Source organism: Bos indicus, chromosome 16 (genome assembly GCF_029378745.1).
Source record: "Bos indicus isolate NIAB-ARS_2022 breed Sahiwal x Tharparkar chromosome 16, NIAB-ARS_B.indTharparkar_mat_pri_1.0, whole genome shotgun sequence".
Classification (NCBI taxonomy): Eukaryota; Metazoa; Chordata; class Mammalia; order Artiodactyla; family Bovidae; genus Bos; species Bos indicus.
In genome coordinates, this window is record NC_091775.1 from 6,596,578 (window position 1) to 6,618,647 (window position 22,070).

The 22,070-nt window shown below is 36.2% G+C and overlaps 1 protein-coding gene across 8 annotated transcripts in view; it reads left to right on the forward strand.

Annotated features, from left to right (window-relative positions):
• The window catches only part of KCNT2 (potassium sodium-activated channel subfamily T member 2), a 436,001-nt gene that overhangs the window by 122,955 nt on the left and 290,976 nt on the right, over positions 1 to 22,070 (forward strand). For all 8 annotated transcript variants that reach the window (XM_070767900.1, XM_070767905.1, XM_070767902.1 and 5 more), the window contains exons 2-3: positions 17,857 to 17,936; positions 20,039 to 20,138. In XM_070767900.1, the coding sequence (XP_070624001.1) occupies positions 17,857 to 17,936; positions 20,039 to 20,138 (180 nt within the window). The remainder of the gene's footprint in view (positions 1 to 17,856; positions 17,937 to 20,038; positions 20,139 to 22,070) is intronic.

Genomic DNA, 22,070 nt, shown 5'->3' on the forward strand with positions numbered 1-22,070 from the left:
CAAGAATACTGGAGCGAGTTGCCATTCCCTTCTCCATGGGCTCTTCCTGACCCAGGAACTGAACCCAGATCACCAGCATTACAGGCAGATTCTTGAAGCCTTAATCCTCAGTACTTTAGAATGATAAATATTTGGAGACGGCACATTTAAAGGGATAATTAAGTTAAACTGTTCAGTTCAGTTCAGTTGCTCAGTCGTGTGCAACTCTGTGACTCCATGGACTGCAGCATGCCAGGCCTACCTGTCCATCACCAACTCCCAGAGTTTACTCAAACTCATGTCCATTGAGTCGGTGATGCCATCCAAGGTGATGTCATCCCCTTTTCCTCCCTCCTTCAATCTTTCCCAGCATCAGGGTCTTTTCAAATGAGTCAGCCCTTTGCATCAGGTGGCCAAAGTATTGGAGTTCCAGCTTCAGCATCAGTTCTTCCAAATGAACACCCAGGACTGATCTCCTTTAGGATGGACTTGTTGGACCTCTTTGCAGGCCAAGGGACTCTCAAGAGTCTTCTCCAACAAGCATCAATTCTTCAGTGCTCAACTGTCTTTATAGGCCAACTCTCACATCCATACATGAGTATTGGAAAAGCCATAGCCTTGACTAGGTGGACAGTTGTTGGCAAAGTAATGTCTCTGCTTTTTAATATGCTGTCTAGGTTGGTCATAACTTTGCTCCCAAGGAGTAAACGTCTTTTAATTTCATGGCTGCAATCACCATCTGCAGTGATTTTGGAGCCCCAAAAATAAAGTCAGCCACTGTTCCCCATCTATTTGCCATGAAGTGATGGGACTGGATGCCATGATCTTCGTTTTCTGAATGTTGAGTTTTAAGCCAACTTTTTCACTTTCCTCTTTCAGTTTCATCAAGAGGCTCTTTAGTTCTTCTTCACTTTCTGCCATAAGGGTGGTGTCATCTGCATATCTGAGGTTATTGATATTTCTCCCAGCAATCTTGATTCCAGCTTGTGCTTCTTCCAGCCCAGCATTTGTCATGATGTATTCTGCATATAAGTTAAATAAGCAGGGTGACAATATACAGCCTTGACGTACTCTTTTTCCTATTTGGAACCAGTCTGTTGTTCCATGTGCAGTTCTAACTGTTGCATCCTGAGCTGCATACAGATTTCTCAAGTGGCAGGTCAGATGGTCTGGTGTTCCAATCTCTTTCAGAATTTTCCACAGTTTATTGTGATCCACACAGTCAAAGGCTTTGACATAGTCAATAAAGCAAAAACAGATTGTTGTTCTTATGTAAAGGGCAAATTTGATCACACAGAGTCACCAGTGATGCTTGAACTCAGAGGAAGGACCCTGTGAGGACATAGTCAGAAGTTGCTGTCTGCCAGCCAAGGAGAAATCAACCCACTGGCCCCTTGCTTGATCTTAGGCTTCCAGCCTCCAGAACTATGAGGAAATAAATTTAAGTCATGCAGGTATTTTGTTATGGCAGCTCTAGAAAGCTAATATCACAAGTCTCAGTGTCAGTTTATTTCTTCCACGGCCAAGGTGGCCGAGTGCATTCACCGTCTTCTGCAAGGTTGTTTCCCTCAGTTCATGTGCTGATGATGTATATTGTCTTTCAATAACCCTGGTTCTATCTAGGGGACTTCTGTGGGAGATTTCTGTGGTGCGGTATTTCTTTGCCAGGTCTCCTGTCAAAATAGAAACTCCATATCATCAAAGATTGGCAGATTACACCATTGTGAACAGCAGAGTTAATAATCATTTATTACTCCAATTTCTTAATTTCTTGTCTTTTCTGGCTTCCAAAAGATTTCTCTTACTTTCCTGCTAGCTAAGACATACATGTTAAAAAGTGGTGTGTCGTGTGTATGTTTGATACTATTTTTTTAACTTTTCAAGGTATTTCATTTGGGGAGAGTTTATGGAGTGTGTTTCACGATATTGTCAAAAGCAAAATCCTGAATTACTTTGATTTTTTTTTTCCTTTTGTAATAAAGCAATTTGTTCTTTTCTGCATGTTGCCAATGTGATCATAGTTACTTGCTTGCTTTTTGATCCAGCTGGCTTGTCATTAATCTCAGAGACAATCTATATTAAGTACTTGCCAGTGTCTCTGATTGGGCTCCCTGGAAGTAGAACAAATTATCCAGCTCATGGTGAAGGAGGTGGATCTGGGTGCTAAATTTTCATGTCCATCATATTCAGTTATATGTACTTAATCATGATACAGTCTTAGCAATAATATTTATTTACTAAATTAGTTGAAGCTGAAATAGCCAGTTTTTCTTATATAAATAAATTTTAATCCAATAAATTCCAAATGTATCTATCAGCCATTGTGGTATATGAAATATACCATTTTAGTGTATTTTATAATCAGAAAAAAAAAACGCAATAGGTTAAAAAATAGAAAATTTGTGGTCAAAAGTGAAAGTGTTATTTGCTTAGTCTTATCTGACTCTTTGCGATTGCATGGACTGTAGCCCACCAGCCTCCTCTGTCCATGGGATTTCCCAGGCAAGAATACTTGAGTGGGTTGTGATTTCCTCCTCCAGGGGATCTTCCCAACCCAGAGACTGAACCTACTTCTCCCGAATTGGCAGTTGGGTTCTTTACTACTGAGCCACCAGGGAAGCCTACATGATGTGAGATAGAGGTCCAATTTCTTTTTTTCCTATTTGTATGCATATTTAAAAAAAAAATTAAAGTGCCTCTTTTTCCTATTGATCTCTCATAATGTTTTTGTTTCACAGTAATATTTAATAAATGCATGAGCCAATTTTTTGACTGTTGTATTCCCCTAATCAATTTTTCTTTCTCTGTGCCATGCTTAGAATCTTTTGATTACCATAGGATCCTAGGTCTTGATCTCCGTCAGGTAGAGAGGATATCTACTCTTTATTCTCCTTCACAAAATATCTTGTTTAATCTTTCACCATCTATAGAATCAGCTTATCAGGTTCCACAAAATTGCCTATGTGATTTAGATTGGAATTTTATGTAATTTTTGTTTTATTTTATAATATAAATACCAAATTGTTTATCAAAGCAATTGGGACAACTTAAATTATGCTGGTAATTAATAAGAAACCCTTATTAATTTGAGAAGGAAATTTTAGAATAAACTTTCCAAAAGGTTAAAAAACATGTCCCTCATACAAATATGAACTGAAATGTCAAAACTTATACTCAACTCATTAATGAGGGATACAGCACTGATTTCAAACTGGTAGAGTATTGAAGAAGTTAGGTATTTCTAGACAATGCTAAAATAAGATGTCTGGGTTAGTAGTCCCACCTCTAGAAGTTCTGTGGAACATTTGGTGTTTTCTCTTTTGTTGGGTGGAGATTTGTTGCTTAACTACTTGACACAACTCTACTCACTAAGGTCTGTTCCTTCACTGTTGAAGAAATGCACAGAAAATGTAAAGTCAAGGTGAGCAGTTTATTAAAAGAACATCTTGAAACCTTTTTTCCTGCTTCCAAATTTTGGATACTTTTTCTGACAAAATCGACAGAAAAAAATTGACAGCAAATGTTTCTCTAATATAACATTTTCACACTTTAAACTATACCATTGTCTATCTTCTTGTACAATTTTAGGAAAAAAAAATATTGGGAAAATTCCCTGAGAGAAGTTATTTGCCTGCTAAAATGATGAGTTAATAAACAGGTTTTTAGATCACTGTTATCATTTGTCATCTACATAATTTACATTTTATGTTCTTTAGTAAAAATATGGACGATATACTGATTATTTATTAGAAAAAATACATGATTATTATTCCTGCATTTTTTTCATAATCAGCCAACAAAACTTAAAGTTACACAATTCCATAAGCGGATTGTGGGAAAATGGTGGATCGTAATATAGAGAACAATATAGAAGAACACCATACAGTTGCTAACAATAATGCTCTAGACCCACATTCTCTATGTTTTTTTTTTTTTTCTTTTTCTTTATGTTTAAGTAAACATAATTATGTTATAAATCTGCAGGTGTAAGATAATTCCCTCTATACAGTTGTTTAAATAATTGAAATGTCACCAGACATTTGTAGATAAAGCAAAACTAAGTTTATTTAAACTCCCTGAAGCTAGAGATTAAACATTAGCTATGTTTCATAGGATAATGTTAGAAGTAATATCTTTATTATAGTTCGGAATAAGTGCGAGAGGGATCTTTTATGGTGAAAGGGGTTTCGAATGGTGAAAATTCGTCGTAAGTCCCTTTGAACTGGCGGAAACAACAAAGTGAGGGTTTTGAACGAGTAATAAGACTATGAAAGTCTTGTAAATAAGTGATGTATATTGTTCCCAGTAAGTTGATCTGGAGAGATTTTCTGGAGTAAAACAGTGAAGTTATTTACTGCTTTATATACTTATTTTTCCTAAGCAAATGTTTCTTAGAGCAATCTTCAGTTCAGTTCAGTCGCTCAGTCGTGTCCGACTCTTTGTGACCCCATGGACCGCAGCACGCCAGGCCTCCCTGTCCATCGCCAACTCCTGGAGTTGACTCACACTCATATCCATTAAGTCAGTGATGCCATCTAACCATCTCATCCTCTGTTGTTCCCTTCTCTTTCCTGCCTTCAATCTTTCCCAGCATCAGGGTCTTTTCAAATAAGTCTATTCATCGCATCAGATGGCCAAAGTATTGGAGTTTCAGCTTCAGCATCAGGCTTTCCAATGAATATTCAGGACTGATTTCCTTTAGGATAGACTGGTTGGATCTTCTTGCAGTCCAAGGGACTCTCAAGAGTCTTCTCCAACACCACAGTTCAAAAGCATCAATTCTTCAGTGCTCAGCTTTCTTTATAATTCAACTCTCACATCCATACATGACTACTGGAAAAACCATAGCTTTGACTAGACAGACCTTTGTTGGCAAAGTAATGTCTCTGGATTTTAATATGCTGTCTAGTTTGGTCATAACTTTTCTTCCAAGGAGTAAGTGTCTTTTTATTTCATGGCTGCAGTCACCATCTGCAGTGATTTGGGAGCCCAGAAAAATAAAGTCTGCCACTGTTTCCACTGTTTCCCCATCTATTTTCCATGAAGTGATGGGACCAGATGCCATGATCTTCGTTTTCTGAATGTTGAGTTTTAAGCCAACTTTTTCACTCTCCTCTTTCACGTTCATCAAGAGGCTCTTTAGTTCTTCTTCACTTTCTGCCATAAGGGTGGTGTCATCTTGGAGGAATCAACTATATCAAATTGACATCAATGATCCACAGTTTTTGTTTTCCTTCCATAAATATTTGTCTAGTAACACTTTTTAACTATCAACATTCCAGAAAAAAAGTTATTTGCTATTGTCTAGTTGTTTGTCTCACATAGGAAGTATCTCTAACTTTTGTAACAACCATGTTAATGAAAGTAATATCCGCATTTTGTAGAGAATGAAAGTTAGGAAAACTGGTAGTACAATGCATATCATTTGATCCCAAAGTCTGTGCTCTTATCCCTCTTAGCCATTATGCTAAAGTAAACAAAAGGAACAAACAAAAGAACATAGCAACACATGATTGTGGGGATGAAGTCAGTTTCCCTAGAAAACACAGTTGTTTATTGTAGTATTTATTGAGTGAAATTCTATTTGTGACTGTTTTCTCCCTCTTTTGCCAGGTTGTGCAACCATGTCTTTAATAGTATTCAACCCCTATGATTTTTCTATTAAAAGTCATATGTATGTTATTCAAGTGCAGCTTCCCTGGTGGGTCACATGGTAAAGAACCTACCTGCAATGTAGGAGACCTGAGTCCAATCCCTGGGTCAGGAAGATCCCCTGGAGAAAGAAATGGTTACCCACTCCGGTGTTCTTGCCTGGAGAATGTAATGGCTAGAGGAACCTGACAGGCAACAGTCTGTGGAGTCACAATGAGTCAGACATGACTGAACAACTAACACTTTCGCTTTTCATGTTACTTAAGAAAGAATATTAAGTGATAAAAGATCCTAAAGAAATATATATCCTCAGTGAACTGTGTCTATTACTGACCTGGGACTTTTTCCTTTGAGGTGCAGAATGGAAGAGGCTGCTTGGAGGACTAATCTCAAATCTAATGTCACTGGTGCAAAGAATTAAATAAAACTAAAAGGTGCTACTTTCACTGCATGTGCAAGTCTCCATATAGTTTCCAATTTCATAGTAACAACTAGCATCTGTTGCACATGACCAGACTATTTGAGATCCAATGAGTCACTCTCCGAAAACAAACACATTTCTCCTCAAGCTGGGGTTTGCTACTTGATCATGCCGCCCATTCATAGCAATCCTGGGCTGTGGGAGCATCATTATAGTTTCCTTCAAGGTTTTAAAATGATTGATGCAAGAGTCCAATCTGAGTTAGAAATTACATGTTGTCTTCTTTCCTCTTCTTATAAGTATACAGAAAAAGAAAAGAGGATTTACACATTGTAGTTGATGGGAGATTTGATTAGGTGGTTGTTAGGTTTGTAGTGGGATTGTGCTACCTATAAGCTTCTAAATCATTCTGTGAATAACAGCTTTATATTTTAATAATATATGTTTGCATGTATGCATGTTTATATATATATATTAACATCTTATGGGTGTGTATATATACATATATACATATACACACACACACACACACATATATATATATATTATATATATATATCTTTATACCCTTTTTAGTCATTAAGTCATGTCCAACTCTTTGTGATGCCATGGACTGTAGCCTGTGAGGCTTCTCTGTCCATGGGATTTTCTATGCAAGAATACTGGAGTGAGTTGCCATTTCCTTCTCCAGAATATCTTCCCAACCCAGGGATCAAACCCAGGTCTCCTGCATTCCAGGCAGATTCTTTACCACTGTGCCACCCCTGAAGCATAACTTTATACCCAAAGCTAAATCCTCTCCTAGCTTGTTTATCTTTTGCTTCCCATGCTTAGGTTTAAAAATTGAGATTACTTAAATTTAATTATTTTAAACACAATGGGGAAGTACAGAGAGTAGGTCTTGAAAATGAGCATTGCACATCAGGACGTGAGTGTTTAAACTGAAGAAAAACTTGAATACAAAAGTATTCTTGGGTTCACTTTTAATATGTTTTCCCCTGGAAGCCACAAGATTGTGTGTTTCCAGTTACTGGCAAGCTGTGATTACCAAGGAATGACAAAAGCGTAAATGCAGTTATTGAGGGGCATCAGCATTATGTTACCCAGAATGAAAGAAAACTGATGAGTGATTAGCACCCCAGAATCTTTCCTCGTTACACTACATATATCTGTCTTTCATGTGTCACTGATCCTGCTCACAGCGCCAGTTATCTCACTGTATCTCACTGAGCACACTGTTTGCTGAACTCTGGGTAGGCAAGGCATGAGCTAAGAGTCTGGAAGAAATATCAAGGAGTTGCGGAACTGCAAGACACGTTTATTATCACCTGGATGATGCAGCAGCCATAGCAGCAGCCGTAGCATAACCTAACACAATACAACTTCTCTCCTGACTGGCACAGTGGCCATAACAGTATCCTCTCCTGCTACTGCAGCAGCCATCGCAGGAGACACAGTATATTTTGTCATCTCATGGCTGACCCAGTGGACACGGCCAATGACACAGCAGCAGTGCCGCTGTATTTTAGGTGGAGCTCACATATCCCTACAGCACAAAGTAGCTCCTGACCAAGCCAGTACCTCCTGAAGGTATGCACACTGCTGTAAATGATCTCAGCTGTTACATAGTCATTATTTACAAAATGTAGGGCAAGGAAGCCTGAACACTCCATCTTGGCTAATTTGCTCTCTCCCCACACATCAGTATATATATACACACATCACTATGTATATATATATATTTAAATACACATATATGTACATGCATATATATGCATATATATATGCATAAAGTAGATGGTTTCCCTCTCTGAAAATGGAATTATTTAAAACTTTATTTTTACAGTGCAGAGAATGCTATTGAAAGTCTCCAGAATTAATCTCTGCCTCCTTATCAATTCAGTTCAGTTCAGCTCAGTCCCTCGGTCGTGTCCGACTCTTTGCGACCCCATGAACCACAGCTCGCCAGACCTCCCTGTCCATTACCAACTCCCGGAGTTTACCCAATCCCATGTCCATTGAGTCTGTGATGAACTCTAACCATCTCATCCTCTGTTGTCCCCTTCTCCTGCCCTCAATCTTTCCCAACACTAAGGTCTTTTCAAATGAGTCAGCTCTTTGCATCAGGTGGCCAAAGTATGAGAATTTCAGCTTCAACATCAGTCCTTCCAATGAACACCCAGGCCTGATCTCCTTTAGGATGGACTGGTTGGATCTCCTACAGTCCAGGAGACTCTCAAGAGTCTTCTCCAACACCACAGTTCAAAAGCATCAATTCTTCGTCACTCAGCTTTCTTTATAGTGCAATTCTCACATCCATACATGACTACTGGAAAAACCGTAGCCTTGACTAGACAGACCTTTGTTGACAAAATTAATGTCTCTGCTTTTTAATATGCTGTCTAAGTTGGTCATAACTTACCTTCTAAAGAATAAGCGTCTTTTAATTTCATGGCTGCAATCACCATCCACAGTGATTTTGGAACCCAGAAAAATAAACTCAGCCACGGTTTCCACTGTTTCCCCATCTATTTGCCATGAAGTGATGGGACTGGATGCCATAATCTTAGTTTTCTGAATGTTGAGCTTTAAGCCAACTTTTTCACTCTCCTCCTTCACTTTCATCAAGAGGCTCTTTAGTTCTTCTTCACTTTCTGCCATAAGGGTGGTGTCATCTGCATATCTGAGGTTATTGATATTTTCCCCAGCAATCTTGATTCCAGCTTGTACTTCTTCCAGCCCAGCATTTCCCCTGATATACTCTGCATATAAGTTAAATAAGCAGAGTGACAATATAAAGGCTTGGCATACTCCTTTTCCTGATTGGAACCAGTCTGTTGTTCCATGTCCAGTTCTAACTGTGGCCTCCTTATAAGATGTTACTAATGGAGATGGGAAAGTGAAGCAATATAATTATGAAAAGAATAAGATGGACAGAAAGATGTTGGCAAGTGACTTAGGAGAGACTCCATAAAGTTTTAAAAATGAGGTTATTGGTGTAAATAGTAAAGACTGGAAGCCAATTAGAAGATCCTTTGAAGCACTTGAGCTTGACCAATTGAAACTAATTCTGGGGGGAAGAAAAATTTATAGTAGGCTCATTTATTTATTTTTTTACAAGGTTCCATTTGAATGGTTCAGTTCAGTTCAGTTCATTTGCTCCATCATGTCTGACTGTTTGCAACCCCATTGACTGTAGCATGCCATGCCTCCCTGTCCATTGCCAACTCCCGGAGTTTACTCAAGCTCATGTCCATTGAGTCCGTGATGCCATCCAACCATCTCATCCTCTGTCATCCCCTTCTCCTCCCATCTTCAATCTTTCCCAGCATCAGGGTCTTTTCTAATGAGTCAGTTCTTCCCATCAGGTGGCCAAAGTATTGGAGTTTCAGCTTCAACATCAGTCCTTCCAATGAACACCCAGGACTGATTTCCTTGCAGTCCAAGGGGCTCTCAAGAGTCTTCTCCAACACCACAGTTCAAAAGCATGAATTCTTCAGTGCTCACCTTTCTTTATAGTCCAACTCTCACATCCATACATGACTACTGGAAAAACCATAGCCTTGACTAGACAGACCTTTTATGGCAAAATAATGTCTCTGCTCTTTAATATGCTGTCTAGTTTGGTCATAACTTTCCTGCCAAGGAGTAAGTGCCTTTTAATTTCATGGGGGCAGTCATCATCTGCAGTGATTTTGGAGCCCCCCAAAATAAAGTCTGTCACTGTTTCCACTGTTTCCCCATCTATTTGCCATGAAATGATGGGCCCGATTCCATGATATTTGTTTTCTTTTTTTTTTTTTTTTTTCAGAATTCAGGCTTCTTTTATTATTATTTTGCAATGTACATTTTTATTGTATTATTTTTTAAATTTAAATTTATTTAATTAGAGGCTAATTACTTTACAATATTGTATTGGTTTTGCCATACATCAACATGAATCTGCCACAGGTGTACACATGTTTCTGAATGTTGACCTTTAAGCCAACTTTTTCACTCTCCTCTTTCAGTTTCATCAAGAGGCTCTTTAGTTCTTCTTCACTTTCTGCCATAAGGGTGGTGTCATTTGCATATCTGAAGTTATTGATATTTCTCCCTGCAATCTTGATTCCAGCTTGTGCTTCTTCCAGCCCAGCATTTCTCATGATGTACTCTGCATATAAATTAGATAGGCAGGGTGACAATATACAGCCTTGATGAACTCCTTTTCCTATTTGGAGCCAGTCTGTTGTTCCATGTGCAGTTCTAACTGTTGCTTCCTGAGCTGCATACAGATTTCTCAAGAGGCAGCTCGGGTGGTCTGGTATTCCCATCTCTTTCAGAATTTTCCACAGTTTACTGTGATCCACACAGTCAAAGCCTTTGGCATATTCAAAATTGGTAGCTCTGTTAAATAATTTAGTTACCAGAAGTTAGGAGTGTATATTTGGAAACAGATAAGAACCTTCTTTAGAGTCAACAGTCAAAGGGCAAAATTAAACAAACACTTCTCAGTATCCCTGTGATGGTCTGGTATTTGCACTGCTCTTTTGTAATACTTCACAGATAACCTGGAACTCTCCTAATAATGAAAAATTAACTTGAAGAGAAGGCAGGAAGCAAGAAGTAGTAACTGAAAGACCAGTGTCCCAATTCTGTCTCAGTACTAGCTATAAATCTGAGAAAATCACTAAAATTACTTGAATTAAACTTTTATTTAAATAAAATAAAAGTGATGGCTGCTTTAGTCAAGTCATAGCAACACTGTAAAAATTAATAAATCAACAGTAGTGGAATGTTTTTCTAAATGTTTATTAAATCATGAGGAGATGGTGCAAATAAACAAGCACATCCAAATTAATAAAAAAAAAAAATGCAGGGAATGACCATTAATCTCAAGGCAGACCAAGTTGGAGTAAGGAAGAGATTTCAAGGATTCAGCCCACTACAAACCCAAGTATTTTTATCCTTAAGTAGTTATAACCTAAGGAAGATGACTTTATTTCTTCTATTGGACTAGCAACTCAGAGTCTTTAAGGTTTGTACCAAAGAAAGAACTCGGGACCGCACTGCCTCTTCATTCAGGCAGTGAATGGAAATAGGTTCCTAGTAGGTGTCAAGAAATTTAAATATTTGAGACATAAGCATGAACAAAACGCAGTATGGTCCCCACCCTTGTAGAGTTTACAATCTAATGGACTTATGTCGTATTACTGAGAAGTGCTACCGTCACCATCGTGAAGAGTGATTAGAAGAGAATGACAGCAGTTAGACCAGAAAGTCCAGATCAACACTGCCTTGTTTGAAATGAGTGCAGTAATTGTAAAACTGATACATGGACAGTATCAGAGGAAAGCAGGAAGGGAACGGCACCAAGGAGACACAGAAGAAGAATTTTCCTTTGGTAATGATCTGTGTCTACCATGAATTCCCAAAGAGAATATCCGCAAAACTTTGGCATCCTAAACAGAGTCCAAGGTATTATCAATGCTCAAAAAAAAAAAAGAAAGAAAGAAAGAAAGAAAGCTTTCCTGAAAGATTGGTGCATTAACAACCTGGGTCACCATTAATTTTTGTATTTAAAGTTAGTAAAGAGGAATTTTAAGACTGAAATTGTAAAATTGCTTTTTAACAAGATATTACATATTTTTTATGCTAAATTCAAGTAACCAGAGCAACAAAAAATGGGAAAAAATATTGAAATCAGTATTAAGTCCTTGATATTGTTAAGGCAAATTGATGATAGTTATGCAATAAAAACCCTACAGTACTAAGAATTGTTCCAGAAAATAAAATATCTGGGACATTTTCAGTTTATATTTGAAGAATAGTATAAAGATAATGGCACATGAATCTTAGTTATGAACATAGAATAAAAGCTTCTAAAATAAAAGTAAATGAATCCAGCAGTAAATTACATAAATAGTTCACTATTACAAAAACAATATTCCACAATTGAAAATAAAATTGCCTAATATAAAAGCACCTCAAAGTTGGGCTTTCCTAGTGACTCAGATGGTAAAGAATCTGCCAACAATGTAAGATACTTGAGTTTGGTCTCCGGGTTGGGAAGATCCCCTGTCGGAGGGCACAGCAGCTCACTCTAGTATTCTTGCCTGGAGAATCCCAAGGACAGAGGAGCCTGGCAGTCTACAGTCCAATGGGTTGCAAAGAGTGGAACATGATTGAGTGACTAAGCACATGACAATATAAAAACAACTAAAATAATTTACCAAGTTAATAAATCAAGAAAAAACAAAAATACACCATCAACTGATAGATTCAAGGTTGTTTTTGTTTTTTTTTTTGAGAATCAGCATTCATTCATTCCTGTTATGATATTTAGTAAAATATAAGTATTCATTGCAATTTCATTGTCAATAATGTAATTACTTCTAAAGCACTAGATGCCTTCTAGGAAAACATACAATGGTTATTTGACTGTTGTTTTCATCAAAAAGTTCTAGTCGATGTAGTAAGACAAAAACAATGAAAAGGGAATACAGATATTGGAAATTTCCAGACTACATGATTGTCCGCCTAGAAAACTCAAAAACTAAGCATGAAAAATATCACTACCTATAAGAGTTCAACATGATTGTCAATTACAATATCAAAAAAGTTAAAGGTCAAAACAGCAGTTTTAGAATAGTAAACAAAGTTATAGGCTCTGCCCAAATAAACCAACATATTATTAACCAATGGTAATGTATGTCAGTAGGAATAGATGTGGCATAGTAATGATTGCAATTCTACTTTATTTTTATTAACTACAACCACATATCCACTGTTATATTGGAATAAATGGGACAAAATGATCTTACATTTTATTTTGAGTATAAAAATGTGAAAAATGACATTTAAAGGAATAATGAGGGCAGATTTGCTCTAGTGTATTGTTCAAAACTCTATGGTTTTAGAATACGCTAAAATTACCTACTGGAGGTCAGTAGGTAAAGAGGTCAGTTCAGATAAAGTTAGATGGGAAGAAGGAATTCATAAATGAAGAGAAAAGGAGGAAGAGAAGAAGGAAGAAAGGGAAAAAAGAGGAAGGGAGAGAGGGAGTGAGGGAAAGAAGAAAAGAGGGAGGAAGTAAGTAAAAGCACATTTAAATCTGGAAAGGGAACTACTAACAGGATATTTAAAATCAGCTAAAATCATGAAAAAAAATGGGAAAGATAAAAACTAAATTCTGTCCCACCCAACTCCCTAAATACTAGAGAAATATCTGGTGCTGGACAGTTCCCAAAATATACACTATACTAAGCTGCCTGGATTCCTGTACAGTTGTCATGAATCAAATAAGTCTCCATTCTATATTATAAATAATAAATCTAAATGACATTTTTTTGTACCTGATGGAAGATAGGGTTCAAAAAGTGTTTTGCTTATTTTTTGTTTTTTCATTTGACCTTTGAAAAGTATTTGTATGAATGTATGCTTTAATATCATCCATGTTCCTTAGTGATGTTGACTGAGATCACTAGATTAATTAATTCTGTTGCTTCACATGATATTATAATGAGAATGGAATTTGTAAGTTATTTAATGAGAGACCTTACACCATGCAAAATCATTTTCACTTCAGGAAAAAATCCAGTCGCTTGCAAGCTGTTACTTAGTCTTTGGCACATTTATATGTATTGGAGAATACTCAATTTTATAGTGATGGCCATTTCAGAACTGGGTAATACTATTCATAATTCTCATAATTTCTATAACTAATCCTATACACCACATTATGAATCATCTCATTTTAATAATGATGGTCATTTCAGTGTTTAAAGACAGCTGTTGAGTAAGGTTAAACATTTCCAGTTCCTTAAACTTGTCCTTATATGAAATGCTTTCCAGATACTCATTGTTTGCTTAAGGATTTAGACGATCTCATTTTAGTTAAAATATGCATCTCTGCTGTATACTCAGTAATGCACTCCAGGTATTATCTGAAGAATGCACTGATACTATTATAAGCTTGATAATTCTAGGGAGCAAATCTACATGGCTTTTGTTTTATTACTTGTATAATAGCCATATGTCCTTCTCAAATTTGCTTTTGTATCCATAGCAAATTTGAATTAATGTAGCTTAATATCAGTGTCACAGTTACTTTATTAAAATGAACTTTCTTTCACTTGATCAACAAGGGAAGCAGGTCCAGTGATGGCTTTCCAAGATGCCAGTGGAGATGTGGGTCTTTGTATGTATTGTTATATGCATACACTTTGCATGTATATAACAAAGTGTATGTATGTATATAAAGTGTATGTATGTGTACATACACTTCGTATGTATATATATTGTTATATACATACACATACTTTATGTTGTTACACATAAAGTAAAAAATGAAACAAAACAGAAATCAAAAAAGGATACAAAAGAAGGAAAATGTTGATGGGTGAGAATATTGTCTTTAGGGATAAGAGATAAAGAGCAATTCAAGATTTTAGAATGTATAACTGATAAATCTTGGTTAGCAATTGATAACAGATACACACTGTGCATGTATTTTGCAGCATGTGTGAGTGTGAAGGTTTGCATATACATGTAGGGGTGTGTGCATGCACACAGACATGCACAAAGAGATGTTCTGCTAGAAGGTATTACTGCAATATCCATGGCTTGTTTCTAGAGAAATTAACAAGTAAAGAGAATCTTGATTTTTGTCATTTTACACATAAAGTAAAAAACAAAACAAAACAGAAATCAAAACAGGATACAAAAGAAGGAAAATGTAGATGGTGAAAATGTTGTCTTTAGGGATAAGAGATAAAGAGCAATTCAAGTTTTTAGAATGTATAACTGATAAATCTTGGTTAGCAATTGATAACAAAAGCCCTTTGTTTTACTGCATAAGAGATTGCTTTTAAAATATTCATAGATCTTTTTGAATATGCACCTTAGAATTTAGGAGTGAAATATTTCTCTAAGACATGAACATCTTCCTATGTCAATTATTTTCTCTCCAGTTTTATCTCTCGAATATCCCTACAAAACAAAAAGCAAACAAAAAGCCAACCCCCAAACTATCTACTTTATGTAGATTACATTATCAAAATTTTGTGATATTTAATTCAGTTCAGGCACTCAGTCATGTCCAACTCTTTGCGACCCCATGGACTGCACCATACCAAGCCTCCTTGTCCATCACCAACTCCCGGAGTTTACTCAAACTCATGTCCATCGAGTTGCTGATGCCATCCAACCGTCTCATCCTCTGCCGTCCCCTTCTTCTCCCATCTTGAATCGTTCCCAGCGTTAGGGTATTTTCTAATGAGTCAGTTCTTTATATCAGGTGGCCAAAGTATTGGAGTTTCAGCTTCAGCATCAGTCCTTCCAGTGAATAATCAGGACTGATTTCCTTTAGGATGTACTGGTTGGATCTCTTTGCAGTTCAAGGGACTCTCAAGAGTTTTCTCCAACACCACACTACAAAAGCATCAATTCTTAGGTGTTCAGCTTTCTTTATAGGCCAGCTCTCATCCATAGATGACTACTGGAAAATCCATAGCCTTGAATAGACTGACTTTTGTTGGCAAAGTAATGTCTCTGCTTTTTATTTTTTTAGTTTTCTGAATGTGGCATTTTATTTTATTTATTTTTTAATTTAATTTTATTTTTTAACTTTACAATATTGTATTGGTTTTGCCATATATCGAATTGAATCCGCCACAGGTATACATGTGTTTCCCATCCTGAACCCTCCTCCCTCCTCCCTCCCCATACCATCCCTCTGGGTCGTCCCATTGCACCAGCCCCAAGCATCCAGTATCGTGCATCGAACCTGGACTGGTGACTCATTTCAAAAATGGTATTATACATATTTCAGTGCTGTTCTCCCAATCATCCCACCGTCTCCCTCTCCCACAGAGTCCAAAAGACTGTTCTATACATCTGCTTTTTAATATGCTGTCTTCAGTTCAGTTCAGTTCAGTTCAGTCCCTCAATTGTGTCCAACTCTTTGCGACCCCATGAATCGCAGCACTCCAGGCCTCCCTGTCCATCACCATCTGCAGTGATTTTGGATCCCCCCAAAAATAAAGTCTGACACTGTTTCCACTGTTTCCCCATCTATTTCCCATGAAGTGATGGGACCAGATGCCATGATCTTCATTTTCTGAATGTTGAGCTTTAAGCCAACTTTTTCACGCTCCACTTTCACTTTCATCAAGAGGCTTTTTAGTTCCTCTTCACTTTCTGCCATAAGGGTGGTGTCATCTGCATATCTGAGGTGATTGATATTTTTCCCGGCAATCTTGATTCCAGCTTGTGTTTCTTCCAGTCCAGCGTTCCTCATGATGTACTCTGCATATAAATTAAATAAACAGGGTGATAATATACAGCCTTGACGTACTCCTTTTCCTATTTGGAACCAGTCTGTTGTTCCATGTGCAGTTCTAACTGTTGCTTTCTGACCTGCATATAGGTTTTTCAAGAGGCAGGTCAGGTGGTCTGGTATTCCCATCTCTTGAAGAATTTTCCACAGTTTATTGTGATCCACACAGTCAAAGGTTTTGGCATAGTCAATAAAGCAGGAATAGATGTTTTTCTGGAACTCTCTTGCTTTTTCCATGATCCAGTGGATGTTGGCAATTTGACCTCTGGTTCCTCTGCCTTTTCTAAATCCGACTTGAACATCTGGAAGTTCATGGTTCACGTAGTGTTGAAGACTGGCTTGAAGAATTTTGAGCATTACTTTATTAGCATGTGAGATGAGTGCAATTGTATGGTAGTTTAGGCATTCTTTGGTATTGCCTTTCATTGGAATTAGTGTGAAAACTGACCTTTTCTAGTCCTGTGGCCATTGCTGAGTTTTCCAAATTTGCCGACATATTAAATGCAGCACTTTCACAACATCTTCTTCTAAAAAGCCTCTTGATGAAAGTGAAAGTGGAGAGTGAAAAAGTTGTCTTAAAGCTCAACATTCAGAAAATGAAGATCATGGCATCTGGTCTTTCAGGACTTGAGAAACCTGTATGCAGGTCAGGAAGCAACATCTGAAAATTTCAGATGATGATTATTTGGAATTCACCAAGTTTGAACACAGTTGTTTTTTCACTCAGTATTTTGAAAATTTTGTCTTTGCTCTATCATTTGAGAGAAGTTGCTAGAATTCAGGGAGAAAGCAAACGCATTTATTAGAATGCTACTATGTTTTAGAATGTTGATACCAATTTATAGCTGATTAAAGGTAGAATATTCAGTCCCTTAATTGATCTGTCTGGTTGGTAACTTACCTCTGGTAACTTTAATGTTCCCCTTGCCAGTGCCACTCCTTTGTTGATCAAGCAATATTTAATATGAGACAGATAAATAAGAAAGTAAAGTGTCCCATATGTTATGTCCCAAAATAGGTTCAAGGTAAAGAGAATCCTTGATAAAATTCTATTTCCAAGCCCAGTCCCTTAAGATTCAGGAGATTTGGGGTGGTTAGTTCATCCTGACTTTTTTAACCATCCAGTTGATTCTTACGACAGGGAAAAAATTGGGACTACACTGATGAAAAATTATTCCCCATACATATATGAAAGACTTTTGCATTATTGCTGTTTTGAGCTACCAGTAAAGCCCTGAATCGTACATACCACTCATTTATCTAGTAATACAGATAACTGAATTAACTGCATATGATATTTAAACGAGTATATCTTTAAAATTAGAACATAACTGGTACTCCCCAAAAAATCAGTGTTTTAACTCACTTCTCATTTTCTATGGTGGGGTTCGTTCAAATTATGTAATGTATTACATCACATAATTTGTTTTTATTTTCATATATCTTACTGTTTAGCTTAATTGTGTTTTTATTTTTTTGTTTGCAGGGTGCAAGTTGAATTCTATATGAATGAAAACACATTTAAAGAGAGACTAAAGTTATTTTTTATCAAAAACCAGAGATCAAGTAAGTCTTTCATTTTATTCCCCTGTCTATATTTTGTATATATGTTCACTGTCATAAAAAATACAGCTATACAGTCCTTTTTCAAAATATCTTTTATATACAGGAGTAAACTTGATAATCTTCTCTGTCAGGCATTAATGTTTAAAAAGCAGTAGATGTTGCCTCTGGTGATGATTATCTTGACACCTTTACATCTTCAAGTCTGGTATCATTTAGTAGACTTCTGAGTGGACCATTTGGATTGATAGAAATACTGAGGAAAATCATTTAAATGAGGGTTCCCCATATTTTCACTGTGAGAGACACCTAAAGCTTGTTTTGAGAAGACTCTGGTGATTCCAGGTGACCATAATGGGGAATAATTTTCTGATTTAGTGTTTAATAGGGATGAGTTTACCTATCACACCTAATAGCAAGAAGCATGTAGGATGTCCTGAAATGTACAACACCTTCCCCTGGAGATTTAAAATCATAAAGTGCAGAGCCAAGCTCAGCATATAGCATCCCAGGAATTCTTGCCATAAAATACATTTGGGAAACTTTGGAACTTCAAGAGGGCATGAAATTGGCATAGTCAGTGACCTCCTAAGCCTGTTCAGGGTTGAAGTGTCAGTCATACTTCTTACCTCTCCACAATACTATGTATTTTTGAAAAGTCATATATAGTGAACCAGTTTGCAATTTTTTTTTCATGTAATTATTGCTTAAGATGTCAAAAAGCAATGGAAATAGTTTGGTGTAGACTTTACTCTTTCACAGTTTTGACCTCTGAATCCTCTTGGGTGGTTTAATGTGCTTCTGTGGGTTCATAGAGAAAAACTGGAGTTATGAGAAGTTGTCTGAATACTGACCACAGGAAGTATTTCAATCTGTAAGGCACACAAATTACAGAATCTTAATGGCTGGTTAGTTCAGGGTTAGGTTAATAATAACTAGCGCTTCTCTAATCTGATTGGTTAGAGGTTGCACCAATAGATATTACTTGAATAGTCCACATCATTTGCATAGAAGGTTTCCTTTATTTTAGTAGTAAAAATTCTGTCTCTCCAGGCCAGAAAGAATACCCAGCTTTGGCTAAACTTTTAAGGAGACCAGTTCTATAAAACCAGGGCAATTTCATTAACAGTTTAAAAGACTTTATTAAGAAACTAACCTGTATGTACCTAGCATTTTAATAGGAAAACCAAGGAAAAATTACACAATTAATAAGCATTAACCTTTTACTGTTAAATATTACCTGAAGTACACTCACCTATAGCAGAGTAAAAACAAAATGGCATTTCATTTTTAGATCTTATTAAGAAATAATTATTGGAAGACCTTTCTCAGAATTTTATTCATAATGTGTAAATCTGGTACCACCTGATAATTGCAGGAAAGGTAATGCTTCTATTAATCAGATTTTAAGCACATTTTGCTTAATGTTAATTAGTCCTCTCCAACATCAACTATCATAGCCATGTACAAAGATACGTCCATAGCTGTGTTATTTCCTACAAAAAAAGTTTTTAAGATTTCATCAGTATTTAAACCTATAACAAAAAGTTAGTTGAATCTCAAAAATGGGGGTGTGAGTGTGTATATTTCCCATTATATGCTATTAGGATTTCTCGGTAATTCTATAATTACTATCTAAATGTATAATACATAATTATATATGATTATAATTTCTGTGTAATCAAATCTGCAAGGTGCTCAAAAGATACAAAGTTTATAACTTATCCTTGTGAATTTATAAGCAACTAGATTTTCTGGCTAATTAAAATTTATTCCCAAATTTATAGATCTATAAAATGGTTAAACTTTTAAGCATACCTAAACCAATCTTGGTTGGATATGATCTTTATGGCTTTGAATGCTCAAAAGTTGAATTACTTAGTGTATAATATCCACTATTATTTGTGGTTCATACCAGCTGTCATTCTCATTTTTTGTTTGAGTCTTCAGGCACTTAGAACTTCAGAGTGTGTATACAATTATGGTAGTGTAGCTTCTAAACACAATTTAAATGCTGTACTTAATATTGATATATTTGACAATTCTTTTTAGTTATCTGTGAACTGAGTTTAAATGAAAATCCAATTTCTGTTCTTTGTTTAAAGGTCTAAGAATACGTCTGTTCAATTTTTCTCTCAAATTATTAAGCTGCTTATTATACATAATCCGAGTGCTACTAGAAAACCCTTCACAAGGAAATGAATGGTAAGGTGTCTTTGTATGATTTTCTGCAGTATTGTTTTGATTAGTTTAAGTTGTATTATAAGTTTTGAGGTAAAACTGGTAATAACATTATGCTAGTTTTAGGTATACAACATAATGGTTCAATCTTTGTATACATCACAATAAGTCTAGTTACCATACATCACCATATAATCCATATATTATAATGGATTATAATAAAAAATTTTATTAAAAAAATTTTTTTGACGAGCCACCAAACTCTTTTCCATAGTGGCTTCACCAATTTACATTCTCACAAATCATGTAAGAGGATTCTCTTTTCTCTAAAACTTTCAATACTTTTTCTTTTTATTATGATCATTCTAACAGGTATGAGGTGATTTCTCTTTGTGATTTCGAGTTGTATTTCCCTAATACTTGGATTTCCCTATTACTGTTGAGAACCTTTTCATGTATCTGTTGGACATCTGCATATCTTCTTTAAAAAAGTGTCTATCTGGATTCTGTGACAATTTTTATTCTTTTTTTTGTTTGTTTGTTTTACTATTGAGTTGAATGAGTTTAATATTTTGAGTATTAACTCCTTTTCAGATATACAATTTGAAAATATTTTCCCATTTTAGGTTGCTTTTTCATTTTATTGATGGTATGCTTTCCTGTGCAGTAGCTTTTCAGTTTGAAATAGTCCCACTTTTTTTTTTTTTTGCCTTTGCTTTTGACATCAGATTCAAAAAATCATCACCAAGGCCTATATCAAAGGACTTACCACCTGTTTTCTTCTAGGAGTCTTATGGTTTGGTTTCACACCTTACATTCAAGTCTTTCATCCATTTTGGGTTAATTTTTATGTATCGTGTAAGACCGTGGTCTTTGTTGTTGCTCTGCTTCCCAGGTGGCTCAGTGGTAAACAATGCATCTGCCAGTGCAGGAAACATGGGTTCAATCCCTTGGTCAGGAAGATCCTCTGGAGAAAAATATGGCAACCCACTCCAGTATTCTTGCCAGGAGAACCCCATGGACAGAGGAGCCCTGGCCATGGTCCAGGGGCTTCACAAAGAGTTGGACAGAACAACAACAACAAAGATAGTGGTCTAGTTTCATTTTTTACGTGTGTTCTATTTTCCCAGCTCAATATATTGAAGAGACTGTCTTTTCCTCATCGTATATTCATAGCTCCTTTGTCATATATTACTTGACTGTATGTGTGCGTATTTATTGTTGGGCTCTACATTCCATTTCATTGCTCTATGTATGTTTTTAATGTCAATACCATGCTGTTTTTGTTACTATAGCTTTGAGTATAGTTTGAAATCAGGGAGCATGATTCCTCTAGGCTTGTTATTCTTTCTCAAGGTGCTTGGCTTTTTAGGGTTTTTTGTGGTTCCATAGAAATCTTTAAATTGTTTTAGTATTGTGAAAATGTCATTGGAATTTTGAGAGATTACAGTGAACTTGTAGATTGCTTTGGATAGTATGGACATTATAACAATACTAATTCTTCCAATCCATGGGCACAGGATATCTTTCTATTTCTTTGTGTCTTATTTATTGAATAATTTATTTTATCAGTGTCATAGTTTTCAGCATACAGGTCCTTTCACCTCCTTAACTAAATTTGCTTCTAGGAATTTTATTCTTTCTGATGCAATTATAAATGAGGTTGCTTTCTTAATTTCTCTTTCTGATATTCCATTATAATTTATAGACATGCACAGATTTCTGTGCAGTCGTTCTATGTATCCACAGAGAGTTGGTTCCAGGACACAAGCACAATACCAAAATCCACAAATGTGCAAGTCTCTTACATGAAAAGGCATAATATTTGCATATGATCCATGAACATCCTTGCATATACTCTATGTCATTTCTAAATTGCTTATAATACAAATCTTGTGTAAATGATAGTAAATAGCTGTTAGCATGGGGGAAATTCAAGTTTTGGTTTTGGGAAAT